This window comes from Anas acuta, chromosome 23 (genome assembly GCF_963932015.1).
Source record: "Anas acuta chromosome 23, bAnaAcu1.1, whole genome shotgun sequence".
Lineage (NCBI taxonomy): Eukaryota > Metazoa > Chordata > Aves > Anseriformes > Anatidae > Anas > Anas acuta.
In genome coordinates this window covers 7,026,296-7,044,478 of record NC_089001.1, presented here as the reverse complement: position 1 = coordinate 7,044,478, position 18,183 = coordinate 7,026,296, and the positions used below count along the sequence as shown (strand labels likewise).

At 50.2% G+C, this 18,183-nt stretch overlaps 1 protein-coding gene across 3 annotated transcripts in view; it reads right to left on the bottom strand.

The window, feature by feature from the left end:
• KIRREL3 (kirre like nephrin family adhesion molecule 3) overlaps positions 1-18,183 on the bottom strand; it is a 321,962-nt gene that overhangs the window by 97,886 nt on the left and 205,893 nt on the right. For 2 of the 3 annotated variants that reach the window (XM_068659552.1, XM_068659554.1), the window contains exon 2: positions 15,225-15,302. The exons of the other annotated variant lie outside the window; for it this stretch is intronic. In XM_068659552.1, the coding sequence (XP_068515653.1) occupies positions 15,225-15,302 (78 nt within the window). The remainder of the gene's footprint in view (positions 1-15,224; positions 15,303-18,183) is intronic. 3 annotated transcript variants of the gene reach the window in all.

The following is an 18,183-nucleotide window of genomic DNA, read 5'->3' as shown; positions in this document are numbered from 1 at the left end:
CTTCTATTCCAAACTGCAAGCCTCACAATGAAATATTGAGAAGCAACTCTCTACGAGAAACTTTGAGTGTGTTGCTTCTGGGGGCTCCTGGCCAGCCCAGCCAACCCTGTGATATTACAAAGGCATCGAGGACTCTTTCCAGCTCCCTGCTGTTCAGCTGAGCTGAAAAGCAGGGCGAGATTGCTTCAGGTTGTGCTGCGTGAATTAGCAAGTCTAACGATGAAGTGGAGTGAGAATTAGCAGGTTTCTGCTGTAATTATTGTTTGTTTGGATTTTTCCGAGCGGAAATGATTGTAAATATGTGCACTTTCTTCTTCTTCTTTTTTTTTTTTAAAAAAAAACAAAAAAACAAAAAAACAAACAAAAAAAACACTCAGCATTCATATTCAGGCTGTTCTTTAGAATAATTTGTTTCAACTCTAAAATTAAGCACATGCAATACACACAAAAAAATGTGGGGGAAAAGAGAATATAGGAGATGCTGTGATGAACAGATCTGAGCAGAGCATCAGCCGCGCAGGAAATGTTTTGTGCACATGGCTATCCTTGCTACCCAAGGAAGGTGCTTAAAACTCATGCACTTTTCTATCTATACATGAAGGCCTAAGAAAAATTGTTCCCTTCCCTGAAAACCATTGCTGCCACAGTACCCCTATACCCAGGGAATGCCTAAAGAGTGCACTTATCCCCCAGCCTGGAGGGACGAATGGCATTTTCAGGGGAAAACCCGGTGTTATGGAGGAGAGCGGTGACTGGCACCAATGCCTACAACAGCCAAGTCCTGATTTTGACTGGGATTTACCCAATGCAACCAAGCTCCACAAAAAGAGAGCAGAAACATGAACTCAGTCAATATTTATAGCCCTGCAACTGCTCCATCATGTGCACCCTTGGCAGTGGCAAACGGACATGGCACTGAGCACTGCTGTCACTGTGACTGCCCTGCTTCACTGCCGCAGGAGCTGGGACTATGTTAGAAGGGACCTCAAATGTATTTATACACAAGGCTTCACTGTTTGTTTTTTACCAGCTCCCTTTCAATGGTCCCCTCTGCAGAGTCAATGGCTTGGTTGTGCAAAACCCCAGTCCATGAGAAGATGAGCACATTCTGGCCTGCTGAGTTAATTAGCAGGTAATGAGAGATGCTCATCAATAAACCCAGCTGCTTCTGAACCCCCTCCTGGGTTGAGCGCCATGCCTGCAGGACAGAGGAAGCTCTCCATCCCCTGCCAAGCTCCACGTGGCTCGCTCAGCTGATGATGTGCTCTCTCCCCAGCCGCCCTGCAGCGGACAAACCCCCTCCTGTATTCAGTGAGGCAAAGCTTGGCGAGAGCTCACACAACCAGCACGACAGCAGAACCGTTTTTCACTCAGGGATTTTCTGGGGGGGAGATGTTTTTCCATCTGGTTTACTGGTAGAGGATTCCCTGCCTGGAGTTGAGAGCAGGTAGTGTAAAGCTGGGAGTCGAAAAGAAGGGAAATTGATTAGTGTAATATTACGCTCCCTTACAATGGAAAATTATGTCCAAGAATCCCCCCTCTTGAAACCTCACGAGTCCACAGTTGTGGATAGAAACCTCCAGGAAAAAATAATAAAAAAGCCTCTTCTGCACGTCCATCCACAGCAAAACCCCAACACGGGTCTCTCCTCGGACTGAAATTCCAAGGAACAGGCACAGGAGAGTCCCCAAACGGGTAACAGCCGTGATTTTAGCCAGCGCTGCCTCCCTTTCTGACTTGAGGGAAAGCTTCCTGCCTGCGACGAGGCAGGGACGTAACCTGGTTAAGGCCTCAGAGGCAGACACATAACCATCATAATAATTTTTAAGAAGCAACGTGCAACACAGCGCCTTACGGACTCCTATAAATTACTCGGCACCCGGCTGCCAGCTCAGCCCAAGCTCGATATTGCCTGCAGTAATTATTTGGATCAAATGCAGTTTATCTGCTTCATATTTGTGTTTCTGTGCTCTCCGGTAACTTATAAATGTCATTGCAGTGTTTATTTGTTATAATGAAACTTAATGACGTTTGAAACCAATGGCTGTGGTTGTGGGCTGCAGGTTTCAAGTAATCTCTTCATCTCAGGAGCAGGAGGCCCAAAGATAACATTAAATTACCCTATAGGAAAGGAAGATGCATGCAGACAGATATTCAGGCCGGTGTATTATTCATTGGAGAGATGACTAGCAATGAGCCACGGCGCCGAGGGCTACGGGCTTCCATCACTGTCACCCAGCAGAGGCGAGCGCTCCTGTCCGAGGGGAGCGTGCTGCCGAGCTGTAAGCCCAACCGCTTCCCCATCGGTCTGAACAAACCTTCCCTGGCATGGCTCGGGGCCAGATGCCTGCACAAATGGCTGGCGGGGAGGGAGCGAGGTTCTGCTGCTGCCACACAGCCGAGCTGGGCAGGGATAGCTGCATTCAGAAGGCTCTGAGGGGAGCGGAGCACAGCAGTGGTGACACCCCATCCACACTGGCTGGCTGGCCCTGAACGCCTTTCTCCTTCCATGTAAGACCCAGAATAAACTTTTCTTGCCTCTGCTTGAGGCACAGCTCCCTGTCCTCCCTCCTTCTGAGGCCATGAATAATTTCCTCCCTTTGTTTCTAGTGCTGTGTGTATTTATAGACTCTGGTCGTGTCTCCCCTCAAGCTTCCTCTAGACTATATAAATTCACCTCCCCCAGCCTCTCCCCTTGTTCTCTGGTCCCTGGGCCACTCCTGTTGCTACCATCAGCATCCTCCCCAGCTTTGCTCCCTGGGCTGCAGAGGCTGGTGCTGGTCACACCACAGCCCACGTGGAGCTGCAATTACCAATGCCTTATTACCTCGGGATCTGCTGAAGCAAAATGCCTGTGGCAACAGACGAGAACATCTTCCTCATCTCCCTCTTGCTGTCAGAAATGCCACCACACCCAGGACAGCTAGCACCAAAAGAGCTTTAACCCCTGCAGCACAACCCAGATCCAGAGCACCAGGTTTATGAGCTGCTTTCCACCAAGTGGGCACCAAGGGCTGATGCTTCAGCATCTGGCCAGCAGAGGCACAGCCCCTTGCTGCTTCCCTGCTCCAGAGCAATGCAGCATTGTGAGCTGTCTGCACAAGGACAGAGAGGCAGGGGAGAGCGGGCTTTCAGGGAAACTGCACCTCAGCTGCTGGTTCAGTGAAATTTGGCTTTTTGTATTTGCCTGCTTCTCTTACACAAGGTCGGATAGGTCTGGAAACACGCTGTGCCGCAGCCATCTGTCCTCAGCAGCACAGCCTCTTCCTTCTGCTCTGAAGCTAAGCTGAGAGATGTTTCTCCTGCACCGCCGTGGTCCTCTCTGCCTGTCCTCTCCAAAGCTGTCATGCAACCCATTCCAAAACAGCCGCGGGATGACTGAGAGCTTCAGTCATCTCACATGGTTTTAGGGAAGGACTGTTCCCACCAAAATACTCCTTTGGAGGGATGGCAGACAGTGCCTATGCCACGTGGTGGTCTCTGCACCCTGCCACTGACTCAGGTCCCACCCTGCTCCAGCAGATGCTGCAGGGGGTTTGCAACACTGGGAGGTGATTCCCGGAGAGGTCAGGCACTGCATCCCAACACCTGTCAATGCATTATTCAACCACCAACAGGAAGGAAAAAAAAAAAAAGCCTGGGTAACTTATTTGATTAACCTCGTTTGACCATCTGGATTAAAACCAGAAGGTATTATTGGCAGATGTGCTACCTGATGACAACTGACAAGAGAAATTAGTCTTCATTACTCACACTCCTTATGCAACCAGCTGTACAGCACCTCTGGAAGGATGTCACCACGACAGCTCACTTGAGACCTCACGTCCGAGCTCAGCAGGAGCAGAGAGGACCCCGGTGCCCCCCCCAGCCTTTCCAGTGGGAGCACTATGGATGCATGCACCCACACACAGCTCCTCAAAGCACCCAGACTCCTTCCAGAGGCCTCCCGGCAGCAGGCAGGCTGGATATAACCTTGCTCAGGAGCTCCGTGACATCGATTAATGGGGAGGAGAGGATGGTGCAAGGCCACCTGCAGTGACCTTGCCTGCACACCCTCACAAAGGGAGCTGGCTCTGGAATAATGCCACGACTCGGCACGGGGGGGCTGCGGGCCCCGCGGCTCCTGAGCAGCTATCGAAACAAACAAGTTGACAAATGAGGCTGCTTCTTAATGAAGCTGAAGCCAAAGTCAATACTCGGCCCTTCTATCAGGGCACAGATCAAAGATGGTCTCAAGGGCAAGCGACCTTGGCGGGGGTGGGACAGCTGTCACTCGGGGAAAGGGATGGCACGGAAATGAGAAGGAGCAGCTCTGGAAGCTGCTGCTGGAGAGGAGACAAGGGCAACCTGCAGAAAAGGATTTAGAAGAAGAGAAATACAGAAGGCTGGGGGAAAGCCTTTCTTCCAGGCCTGCTGTGCTCTTTCAGCAATTAAATCAGGTTATTAGGATCCTGGTGATCTTGTCCTCCACCAACACTGCTGCAAATGTGGAGCAACATCCTTCGAACAAACCCACATTTCTGGTGCTTTCTCTGCGGAGGCTTTCCTTCTGCCCACCACATAATGAAGTGGTGAAGGATCAAGTTTCCCCCATCTATTTTCAAGTGTTGGGGGAAGTTTAAAATTTCTACTTCAAATTTGGTATACTTGTGGCGATTTTCTGCTTTAGGAAGGACAGGGAGGGAACCACAGGCAGGAAGGGAGAGGAAGGAAGGAAACAATAGTACAGAGAAATATATTCCACAGAAGTGTAACAGGTGTTCCTGGGGGTAACCCAACTAGAGCCAGCCCAGTTGCAGCAGGGAGGAACCCATCGGTGAACACTTGCAGAAGGAGCCATTTGTTTGTGCTAGAGCCGGTCCTTGCCAGCCAGATCTGTCCTGCAGCACCTTTGGCTCTGTCACTGTCCACCGCATCCTCTGAGCCACTGCTTTAGGAGGGCCCCTTCCCAAGCAGGGCAGCCTTGCAGCAAGGAATGACTGCGAAGACAGCAGCTCTTCTGAGGACAGTGCATGAAAGGACTCACTTGGGACAGGCCAGGTCTGCTCCCAGCCTCGGTGCTGGTGTGCTGGGGACAAACCCCATTGCTGCTCTTCCATCCCTCCTCTGTAGCTGGCTCGAAGCAAAGATTCCCTGGGGCTGCCTCCCCGTTTGCAAGGCACTGAGCACAATGCTGCCTTCACCATCTCCAGAAACCTCCACCGGCTGCTCCGCTCCCCCTGCTTCTCTTTGAAAGCTCCTCAATTCAATGCTGGTCTAAGCTGATGGCAACAAAGACCTGGCATATTTATCTCCAGGTCAACCTAAATATTTCATTTAGCTTCTAAAGAAGTCAATTCCTTTCTCCCTTTCTTCCTTCCTTTATTTTAAATCTCGAAATGCATACCGTCTCTCATGAATATTGATGAGGATCATTAGTCACTGAACATTTCACTTCCCTTCTCTTTTCTCCGTCTATATAAAACCTTCATCTTTGTTAAAGGGAAAAAAAAGCCCATCTCACATTATATCTCTGGATGCGTGTTAAGATTAGACCCATTAATACATTTATAGATTGGGTAAATACCTATGGGAACAAATACTGGGCATAAAAGGATATGTACATACAGGCCCTGAGATTGCTACTGCACTGGAGGTAATTGTTAAGGTTGTGGTTTAAGCTCATTTCTTTGTGAAGGATCACAGTAACAGCCCCGGGTGCTAAATAACCATCTTGCTGCCTGCCTGGCCGAGGGGAATTTCTCTCATTCCCCAGCTTCACTCACGCTCTCTACCTCTCCTGCAGGTTTTTTTGACCATGCCTGTTCCTTCTGTCTTCATCAACCTCACCCTGAAGGCTGCTGATGGACTTCAGCTTTATTTACTGAATACAGATGGCAGGGTTTAGCTAGATACAGCAAATAGCTCGGGGTGAAAAAACAGGACTTGCAACATTCAGTGCAATGCTTTATAGCAATATTTCACTATTTCCTTATGATTAGGATGGATTTTTGGAAGGCCTTAAAAGAAAAGCCAACCCCAACAACACAAGGTACTTTGTTGGGAGTTTTGCAGTACCTTTCAGTCAATGCCAACGAAGTCCCACTTCACTGTGAAATGGGAACAGGTTCATCGTGTGTTGGCCTGAAACCCACAGTTTCCCCCAAATTCGTCACCACAGAGTGAAATATAGCTGTTTTGCTCTGATCCAGGAGCGCCACCTGGCAGCTCAGACTTCAGAGCAGAGGTGATGCTATGGGACATAGTGACACACGGGAAACCAGCGGGTGTGACCAGTTTTGTCACAACTAGTTCTCTCGGTCTTTTCATGGCATGTCAAAGCAACAGACTCTTGTGCCTGCAACACCAGAGGGCTTTCATCTCCTCAGCAACCTCACTGAGCTCCCACCCTGCAGCCTGGAAGCACCCTGGCCACGGCCACAGCAAGTTTCTGTCCATAACTCCACGGTAGATTTACTTCTGCTGGCTTGAGAGCTATTTTAGTGGCAAGCCTAGCTGCTTATCAATACAGAGCACGTGTCTCAGAGTGGGACTTACAAGGCTCTGCAACAGTTTTAATTGATATTCTAAGCTACAGCAACTTGGTAGTGCTTTGTTGCTCCATGGTGTGAATCTCCAGCCCCAGCTGAGCCTGCAGAAGCACACAGGACCTGCCTCCAGGAGAGGACAGCTGGGGATCCAGACCAGGCAGACAGAGATGAACCCCACGTTTGCCTGCAGCGCTGGGAAGCCTCTCAGTGCCTTGCAGAGAGCAGTACTGCATTGCAGTGCCTGTGCCCAAGGAAGACTCCTACGAGAGGCAGAACCAAGCTCTTCCTTTCTCCAGGTTTGGGTAGGGATATACTGACACCCTCCTGCCCTCATCATGCCATTGTGTCAATGCCAGGAGAGCTCACAGCAGGATTTATGGCATCATCAGAACTTTAGTTAATGGTATAGCCAGGCCCGCATGTTTAGGTTCAGGTCTGGTGGACACCATGTCAGTGGTGTGACCTGTACTGCTTATGAAATACAGCCTGCCAGCAACCTCTCTGGCAGGGTCCCCACGGACACCGAGGGAGGAAAGCTAAATAACAGACCCCCGGGCTGCAGCAACAGCTCTGCAGAGAGGGAGAAATTATCAACAAATACACACGCTCAAAGGTAAACTCTGCGGGTAGCCTGGAGGCAGCGCAGAGATGAGAAAGCCGGAGTCACTGCCTTCAGAGCGCTGCCTTGCATCTCCTTTAATTCATGCTCCCTCTGTCCCATCGACACTTTAAAAATAAACCACTCCAAAGCCAACAAAGAGAGCAAGCAACACAGATGGCCAGACTTCACCGGGTAAAGCAAAGCACAAACTTATCCCTGCCCTTTTCCACGTGAATCTTACTGGATGAGATTTTTCCCATCAAGGACCTGCAGAGCAGCACAAGGACACTGGGATATTCTTCACCACACCTTAGATATCAGTCTATACTTACAAACAGCTAATATCCCTGGAACACCTTCAGCAGGGCCTCTATCTCTGCCGGGCACTGCTCCACGCACAACCCACAGACTCTGCGGGATGGGAATCAGCTATGGAATTCCTTAAGCCAGCACGCAGGGCATGAGGAAGTCCTGCGTTCATTTATTTAAGATTGCACAGCAATAGCTTTCCACAGGGGACTGCTACTTGAATCAATAGATAAAATTACACCCTTAGCCTATTAGCTGCTACAACCTCACCGTTACCATACAACTCACAAGCTTGGTGCCAGGTCTATAACCAGCAGGGCTCTCAGCTGCGTAGGCATCAGAGGATGGTACCCAGCTCTCCTCCAACCCGCGAGCACTGCGGCAGCACGTGGAGGAACCTGAAGGCAGGAGTTTCCTACCCTGTCTGAGCAGAGCTGTGCAGGGCATGTGGATCCCTCTCATGGAGCATCCCTGCACATGTGCACGATGGATCTTACCAGAGAGGATTTGGTTCTCAGCAGTGCTGAGGTCCTGCATTTTACACAGTTCTCCAGCTGGCCCAACCAAGGCAAAGCCTCCCCTGACACCAAACAGAGACAGCTTGTTTATTGTTTTTTCCTCAGGTTTAACTTACATCCCTGCCTTGTTTAGCTAACAGACACACAAAGCACCAGAGAGATGTCAATGAGACCTCTGCTGATAACAATGCATCTTTAACAACTTCTCCGGAGCTTGCTCCATGCACTCACCTCTTCCTTCTCAAATGCCTTTGTCAGATAAAGAACAAAAGGCTCAATGCAGCTTATATGGGAAGAAGCCTTCCCTAATCAATTGCGATTGTGTCTTCGCGGGCAGACACGAGTGACAACGCTCGGGGTAAGGCGAGCTTTCCTATCACAGAGCTGCCAAGCCCTGCAGGAGACAGCACCTTTACTGTTAATGACAGCAGAGTTAGCAGTGCAAAATGTGCACCAGGCTCCATGAGGAGCTTTGGAAATCAGCTGCAGTGGGTTCCAGTAGATTACATGCCATGGACCCCGTGGCTTTTAGCAAAACATTAGGGGAAGTCTTGTTGCCAGGCTGCAGACTGATGCCAAGAGGTCCTGCTCACTGCCCAAGCCTCAGAGGGCGAAGTGGGAGGAGAGGCTGGGACCCCTCAAGTTGTTTAGGGCCTGCTGAGCCCCATTGTGTGCAACAGCAGGATGAGCCAACACCTTTTATTTGTTATTATTATTATTTTTTACAGGGGTGATGGGGGTTGGCTCCAATTTATCTTCAAGACTGAGAAGTATTTGTGCTCAGCCTGTGCTGCTGTGGGTGTAAAGTCACTTGCAAGATCCCACTTCAGACTATGTGTCCCCATAAATCCAAGCAATTCTGAGGCAGCAACTGCCTCGCTGGGCTGCTAATGGGTGGCATGAATACGTCATTGCATCTCAGTGCCACTCTAATAGCACGTTTTCCTGGCAGGAAACGTTCACTGAACCCTCTTTGAACTACTGCAGGCAGCAGAAGTGGTGTTCAAGCAGAGACATTTGGAGCAGAGACACAGCAGCTTCTCTGAACAAGCCATTTTTTCCCAGAACAGCAGGGACTCCATCCCAGAGTCCCAGCTGGTTTCTCTCCAGGAAGCAATATGGGGCCTGACAAAGAGCTTTGAATCAGACTGGCACTGAAAGGATGCTCAGCCTTTGGCAGAGAAAGGCACAGAGTTTCTCTGCTCTCCCCTGAAGGAGGGCACGGTGGTACAGCTGGAGTGGGATTGAGCTGGCCACAGACCCGCACCCAAATGAGAATGATGCTTCCATCCTTTGTACCTACCAGTATGTGCCAGGCTTCGATATTTAGGACACATTTTAAAGCCTAAACCCTATTTTGAGTTTACAACCACCTTCTTTGCTCCTCTGCTTTCTATCCTTCTTGGTGTTGGACTCTCCCCATCTCCTGTCCCAACATCCTGCCAACCGAAATGCACCCCCCCACCCAGCACAGGGCTGCTACAGAAATACTCTCAGCCTTCATTCTTGCAAGAGCTGCAGATTCCCTCTGAGAAGCTATTAAGAAGCAGTCGAATAGAGCAACCTTTCATTGACAAGTCACTCGGCCCTTTAAACGATCTCCAAATAGTGTTTTCTTTTTATTGCTTTCTGCAGTTTAACAGCCTTGATTTCAAGTTACTTTGGCTTATGATAAACTCCAGATCTATAGCGCTTCTATTCTCTTCCTCTTTGGTCTCTCTCGCCCACTTCTTCTTTATGTTTTTATTAAAAAAAGATCCAGGAAAACAGATAGCAGATTAAAAGGGAAACAAATTGAAATGGGTCAAATGTATCTTGCTTAGATGACAGCCACCCCATTAGATACTTTTAAACAGGACAAATAATCTGTTCAGCAGCACAAGTGGGCTTTTACATTTATTCTAAATTACAAACCAAATGATTGCAGCCTCAAATGGAAGCAGTGGCTAATTGCACTAATATCTCACTAATTCCAGCACCAAGGAATGGGGAAAAACTAACGATTTTCACCATTTTACCAATTATTCAATTTAGACCAAGGTACATTATGCAAACCCTGGGTTGAGCTTCCTCTCCATTTTGTGATCTATGACAAGGACTGGAATTCCACTTATTAATAATGGAGGAGCTACAGTTATTCTAAGGATGGGTATGAGATAATTATAAGCCATAAAAAACAGCTTTCATATGCATACACAATTCTCTCCCTGTGCCTAGCAGAACTGAAACCTATCTGCAGGCTGGAGGTAGGCAGGAGCTGGAGACCATAAGCCCCATCCAGAGACACCGCTGGATGTTGCTGAGCACAAAGGCACAGCTGGTAAGGCAGCAGAAGTGGGCTGCATGGAGGGATGAGCTGCCACAGGTAACGGAGCATGGGGGTGGCTCTCCTTCATCCGAGCATCATCATCACTGCCTCGCTGGGCCAACCCTGACATGCATCCTGTACTGCATCTGAGCTACAGGGATGAGTGCCGCCTTTTGGGACCTCTGTCTCTCTCCCCACTCTCCCCAGCAAGAGACATCAGACAGAGCTTTGCTTAGTCCCAGCACCCTTAACTAAGACCCCAAACCTCCTCAACAAGGGGGCTGAGGGGAAGCTCACGGTGTGGAGTCCAAAGCTTTGAAACCATTTGTAATTCCCCAAAAACCTGAGGTTTGCCTTACACTAACCACCAGCCCCAAAACACCCATGTCATCCTTAGAGAAAAATCTCTGGCTGTGGATTCAGACAGCCCCTAGCTGGGCAGATTTCTGGAGCCATTACCCCACGAATGGGATTTGCTAAGCAGCACCCTCTCCCAATTAAACACAGACTGGCTCTTGCTGCCACGCGGAGATGCAGCCCTGCAGCAACAGCTGCTGGCATCCCAGTGCTCTGCAAAGTGCACGGAGACACCTTGAATGCGGAAAGCTGCTGAGCCCTGGTTCTGCTCCCAGCCATGATGCAAACAGAGGGATGCTGCTGCCAGCGGTGGTTCCAGCACCGAACCTTCTCCTTGCGCAGCAGCCAGCCCTCCCAGCCACAGTGGCTGAGCCCAGGGAAGATGCCTGCAGGTTAAGGTACAGATTTCAGCCTCATGCCCATCCCTGATTGATGGCATGGATGCAAGCAAGGCAGAAAGTAGGGACATCAGCCAAGCAGGGAGGTGAAGAGGTGGCTTTGTCCTTCCTTGCACACAGACCATTATACAGAGCAGGAGGATGCTGCTGTGCCAAGCCCCGTTCTGTCCCCTTTTCTAGCCATGCCTGCTTTCACAGCCTCAGAAAAGGATGAAGCATGTCCTTCCCTCTATGCAGTGACAAATCTGAGTGTGGGGCCACCCTGCGGAACCATACGGGAAGACTCCAAAGCCACCACCGTGCCCAGAAAGGGGGGTGAGAGGCAGGGAGAGGCTGCAGCACCTCCAGCAGCTGACGGCTGGTGGGAACAGGTGGCGAAGGAGTAGGCTGACACCTCCAAGCACTTAATCGTTCCCGTTAGTAGCTTTATGAATGGCAGCCAAAAAGTGCCATAATTGCTGCAGCGACGCTTGCTAATGACTCGTGTTAGATCTGGCGAGAAGTCAAAGGCAGGAGAGAGGAAGAAAAATAACAGGAGCAGGATCAACGTGTGAGCACCTGCCTCCGGCCACCCCAGAAGAGAGCAGAGAGCCCAGCTTGGAGTCTGCAGCGATGGATGAGCAGGGACTAAGCGCGATGGGAGAGCAGGGAGGGGTTTGCAGCACAGCCTCCATCTCCAGCTTTGGGAAGGGAAGATGGCTGAATGAGGTGGGGAACAAGGAATAAAAAAAAAAGTCCCAATTTTCAGGTTAGTCAGAAATGCTTCTTTTCTTGGGTGACTACAGCATTGCCACCTTTCTGCTCCAAAAGTCACTGTGAGCCAGGGGAAATGACCAAACCCTGGGGAAGGCAGGGCAGCTCAGCTTGCCACCAGCTTCAGCAGGACCTCTGTTTTCTGCTTCGTGTTTTGGGACATCCTGCCCAAGCTACAGCTCCCACTAACCCACCACTATGGCCAGGGGTGGAATCCAGCCCCGTGTGCACTAACAGCATGCTCCTACCGATTATGTATCTGTTTCTGAATGTTAACAAACAGGCGGCAGCATCTGATTGAGTGGGTTATTAGCAGAATGAAGACAGATGGCAGAGGATTAACTCTAAAGCGTCTTTATTGCAAGGCCGTCACTGCAGACAGCTCTACCTTTCTCCCTCTGTCTACAACTGTCACCAGCTTAATTCCACCCTACAACTCACAGCCGGCACCAAGCAGCAGTCCCAGCACGCCAGTGAGGAACCGTCAATCACAGCAAAGGGATGGGCACGTTGCAGCCACACTGGAGCAACACCTTCCTACGCCTGCCCCTCAAATGCACCCGACTCCAGCCTGCTGTCCCAGCTCATGCTTTGCAGCAGCGATACAGCATGAGGCAACTGCAGCCGATGCAGTGCAGCAACACCAGCTGTGGGGGGACTGCTGAAATCGATTTTGCTTTGCATATCACCACCAGCAGCACCCGAGGCTGTGCTGTTGCTTTGCAGCTGTGAGAGATCCTGGCACCTCCTCCAGACCTGTTTTTTTTCAGGACCCAGGTTGATATATGGTGATATGAAGAGCTGATGTGAGTTAACTAACGCTAATGGAGGTGAGTTCTTGGACATTTATTTTTGCTTCGCACCCTGGAAGACAGCTCAGCCAGAAAAGCCTGCACCTGCAATCATGCTAATGGATGTGCATCGCTTGCCAGCTGGGATGCAGACAACATAATGCTAGCAAAGCCCCTCGCTGGGCATGGCCACAGAGCATCCATAAGACACAATATTTATTTTACCCTGCTGGGAGAGGTTGCCACAGTGGTCTGCAAGTGCCTAACCTGGATCTTGTCCATGGGGACAGCCAAGAGAAGCATTTGCTCAAGAGAAGGGCTTTGAGAGCAGCCACTCCCCTCTAGTTCCTAGCAGATGCAGCCCAGGATGGCTCCGTACCAGGTCTGCAGCCGTACAGCGCTGTGCAGCTCCTCCACTCCGACAAGACCTCCGTCTAAGTCCTCTTCTGCTTTTCTACCTAGGAGCCCATTCTGTAGATGTCTCCATTAAATGACAGCAAGGTTCTAATGATCCCTGTAATTACCCATTTCCACTACGATGGAGACCCCACACCTCGTAATTATCCGATTGCCCCACTGCCTACCTTTGCTTTCAGCTCCTTCAGCTGCCCTGTCATTATTAATAGGGCTATTCATTAGCACCATAACACAATAAAAGAGGAAAAACTCTCAATTGGCAAAAACATGAAGGGGAAGCTGTCTCACTCCTTATTCCTGCAAGGTAACTGGCCCAAAGAACCTGGCTCAGGTACTTTTGGCAGGGAATACCTCTGGGATGACCAGACATCTGAAACCCCCCTCTGCTCCCACCAGTGCTCAGCCCATGTTTTACAGCTTGGATTCATGCCGAAATCTAAAACCCAGGAGGCTTGAGGTCTGCAATTGTCATCCAGAACCATCTCCAACGAAAACACGAGTCCCAGGCGGTCTTTGTGGCCGTGGAAATCCCCTGACTTTGTGTTCATTTTTTTTTTCTTTTTTGGCAGATTGTACCTTTAAACATAATGGCCCTGCAGTCTGCGGGGGCCAGAAACTCATCTAGAGGCAGGCATGCTTTGTTCCCTTCCCCACACAAAGGCTTTAGTTTTGGCCTTTCATGTGTCTTTGTTCTGTCTCCACAAAGCCATGTCAGGGCTGAAAAGGGGGCTTGCTCCATAGGTGGATGCAGGCTTTGAATCCCAAAGGATGGGATGGGATGCCCACGCGCAGCACCTGGGAGCATCCCAGGGGCAAGGCCAGGCAGCCTAAGAGAGGCTCGAGGAACACAAAAGCAGCAAGAGATTGTACCTTCCCACAGCTCTTGGATGAGGCTGTGCCGTCCTTTCTCCCAAGGGGCAGCCCCTTCCTATTAAAAATATTCTAATCAATGTTTAAAAAGCACGGGATAATTAACAAACATGAGGTGAAAGCTTGTGAAGTGCTTTCTCCATGTTATCAGCTCGGTATCAGGACTCCTGGGGAGCCGAGGGAACCTTTGATCTTCTAACTGATATTCAAGCCATAAGCCTGCCTCCACTGGAGCTTCACCCCATGCAAGCTAATGCACCTTTTGCTCTCACGAAGGCAAGGCTTCCTGCAGGAGCAAAGACCCCAATGGCCAGTCACTGGGCAATATGCCATCCTATGAAGGTACAGTGGGCAAGTCAGCCCACCTTCTGCCCAACCAATCCCCAAAACAAGGACTGAGCCCAGCTTGGATCTCTTTGGGTTGAGCTCGCCATCCCCAGCAGCAGCCCTGCTCTTGTACACATCCTCAGCACGCACCTTCCGACTGGCCCAGCCCCGGGACTTGCACCCTCCTCGGATCCAGCATTACCCAGAGGTGGGACTGCACCAGGGTCTGCTTCAGAAAAAAGCAGCCAAGCAGTGAAGCTACGAGAAGCAAGGATGTTGATCTTTCTGAGCATAAATAGTTTTTGTTTAGTTATTACACTTCATAATTATTTATGGTATTTCTATGGATTAATCAATGCTCATAAAATACCTGGGGGATGACTAGAATATAAAACAGGGAAACTTTAGCAAGATCTCTGTCTCAGCACAGGGGTTTGACAAGTAAAGCAACTATGCTTTTGAGAAGGCACAGCAGCCCTGATCTCAGGTGAGAGATTTATCCAAGCAAACACCGACACCTTTTGAACACAGCAAGGCTAAGCCTGACTCTAATTGACTTTTGTACCTCTGCCACCAATTAGCCAGACATTTGTTCGGCAAGGAAGTCCATATAAGCTCCAGGATGTTGCAGCTTTAATATTATGAGGGTAACCTGAGCATATCCCCACTCCTCTCCAGTGGGGACAGATGCACCAGCTGAAGACAAGTGCTTTGAAGGTGTCCTGGTGAGGCATCACCACCCAAGCAGAATAAAAGGACTAGAAGCAACGATTGCTGAAAGAGCTTTCTGTGTGACAAATCCCTTTCATGGGAAAAGACAGAGGATTTGGGATGATGGAAGCAATAAGCTCCTGCTCTTCTCTTGCAGCTTCATACAGGGGCTTCCCCCATCTGCTTGCCCAACAAGACATTTCAGAAATCAAAGAGGAAGCAGGGTTTTCCCCTCGGGGCGAACAAGAAGCTAGCGTGTTCCTAGCAATAGTGAATCCTTGTGATGAGACTGCTAAAGGAGGAAGGATGAAGAGAAGGTGGGGAAACCGCTCACCTTCAGTCATCCTGCGGTACTTCTCCTTGTACATGAACCCCAGTACTAGGCAGCATCCTCTTCCTGGGAGCCCCAGTTCTGCAAGAGAAGAAAGAGCCATGTTAGAAGGCTGGGGACAAGAGCAAAATGGGGATGCTGCAGGGAAGGGGTTCTGCCAGATACTTTGCTCAGGGGAAGCACCAGCGATGTGCAAGCTGCTGGTCCCAACCCAACCACATCCAGCTGCCTGCTCTGCTCAGCCACACGCCAGAGCCAGGATGGTCACCGTCCCCTCCCTGTTTCTTAAGCACTCCTTTCTCTTGTGCATAGGGAACAAGCTGCATCTTCCTATGCACCAGTGTGCTGCAACAACACGGGCTCTTAAATCCTGGTCTCCCTTGGCAGGCAGGGCAGCGGATGGGACGTGGCACTCCAAAGGGAAGACAAAGCTGGCTTGAGGCACCTCGCTCTTCGGAAACAAGCGGGTGACCCAGCAAGCGGCAAAGTGCCCGAGTCCAAGGAGGCCTATGCCTTTGATGCCTTGATTCCTTAATGGGGCTTTCTGACTATTGACAACCAACAGAGAAAGATCTGAGCGTGGCTTCTCCAGAAGTAGGCTGCGTGCACGCGTGCTCTCCCCACGCGCATCTCAGTGCGGCAAAAAGCTCCCCTTCTTCAAACGCAATTCTGTGTCACAGCGGAGAAAATTAAGGTACCACGTCCCCACCACTGCCTGCCTGCGGACCTGCTGTGCTCCTCAGGGGCTGCCGTGCTCCGCGGGGCCCCGCTGATCAAAGCCCCTTTGATGTTTACTTAATGCGGCTGTGGTCTCCTCGGAGCCTGCTATCCGAGGACGGGGCACTCGGGAGCGTTGTGGAGCCATGAGCAGGAGGGGAAGGCAGCGGAGCAGGAGCACAGCGAGGGCTGCCGGCAGTCTCTGCTCAAGCCAGGCAGCACCGCACAGGTTGGGCTTCGGGCTCCATGCCGGAAGGGTTCGTGCTGCACAGCTGGGCTGCGTTGGAGCAGGAGGGTTGCTCACCACTGTGTGATGTGCAGGGAAGATGCCTGGAGTCATACGGCACTGCGTATGAAATATTCCTCCCTAGGGCTGCTAGCTACTGTGGCATTCTGGCAGAAGAGTCATCCTCCTTCTCTCGCGTACAGCATCTCGGGGCAGAATCGGAGCCCAAATCCAGAAGGCACAAATGACTTGTGACCCCTACGGTGCTCAGGGTACAAGCAAGACAAGTTAAAAAAGTTTCTCTAACATTAACGGGGATCCATCTTGCAAGAGCTTAAGGACCAACAGCTCCTGATCCTAAGGGTCCCATGACAGAGGTCATCAGCAGCTAGCCAAATAAATGCTATGTGCTGTCCCACTAAAGGAAATGGCCATACAAAATGTCTATCAAGATGTCTAAGGTAAGCCAAAATTTGGTTGTCCCTTAAATTCACACTGTCACTTAAAGTCAGACCCCAGAGGGAAATGGGCATCCGTGGGCAGTGACACACTTCATCTATCAGGATGACTTTGGAAGTGTCCATAATTCTCTCACTAACTCTAAAAGGTGGCGACCAACTCAGATGTAGATGCTTAAAGATTAGACCATTCAAGACAGGTGAACTGACCACCCACATTCTCAGCAGCTGCTTTGAGTCAGCACGAGGCAAACAGCAACCTCCTCCTGGCTGATGCAGAGGTGGCAGCCAGCCCTCCTGCTCCTCAGGCTGGGGGTGATGTGATCTGTGTCACCCTGCACAGCCTGCTCTACAACCAAAAACACACCCAGAAAGGTGTCAGCTTGCAGAGTGTTATGTGTCCAATACTCCCCGTTACTGCTAAACCTGCTGGTTTTAGGTGAAGGACATTCAGCGTGGGCTGCCTCGGTTAGGGCTGGCCAACAGCTAGAATAGATAAGACCTCGCTGAACTTCAGGTGGGTTTCCATAGAGGACTGCACGATGCTGCGAGGACAAACACCCTGTGTACATCAGCTGCAGGCTGCCGATAGCCTCCCTCGCCTCTGGGGCTGTTGACACAGAGCCTGCAACGCATTTATGCCTTTATTGATGGAAAAGACAAATGGCATTGATTCCTATTGAGCTTTCAACAAGCACCAAGCTATCAAAGTGCAATTAAAACAACACAATTAGATTAGCGTCACACAAGGCAGCACAGTCCACAGCGGGGTTGAGCAAGCCAGCATTGCTGTCTTGCTAATTTCATCGTGCATCGTACACCCCTGCACATGCACAACTGCTTTTTTTTTTTTTGCCCCCAGACTTGGAGCCCTGGCATGGCAAAAGCTGCCATACTCTGCAGCCAACAAACAGCTGCAAGAACATCCTGAGCCAAAACAGAGAGGAACGGAACTGGGACAGGGGCAGCAAAAGGTGCAGCTTACTTGGGGGGGAGAAGAATGTCAACCCGGTGCCCAAATTCAGATGTCCAGCTCTCATCTTCCAGTTGCTGGGAGAGAAATGCTCCCCAGCAAGAGCCCGTGCTTTAGAGGTGATGGCAATGGGCTACGACTAAAGACAAGGGCTGTGGTACCCAGTGCCCCAAGCACAACTTTGCCCTTGCAGGAGGGAAGGAGGGATCCGTGAGACTGGGGTTGTCACCCATCTGGAGCCTGGATGAGCCCCCAGCAGTATGGGTGTCGATGGGCCATTTGCCTCCCTGAAGGGTGCTATAATTAATGCTTATAAAACACTTTGATATCCCATGATGAAAGGAGCTATACAGGAGCACTACATTATAATAATTCATACCATAAATTTGTGAGAACATGCAAAAATCTTTATAGCTAAAGGCACCTTTAAATACTTGAGAGTGCCTTTAAAAGGTAAAATACTTCAAGATGACTCTGATGCCTACGGATGTCTCACCACTTCACAGCTTTTAATGGCTATCTAAAAGCTTAAATAGTGAAGCAGACACCCCAGCATTTTAAGTGTTCTGGCTTTAGGGGGCTGCTGAG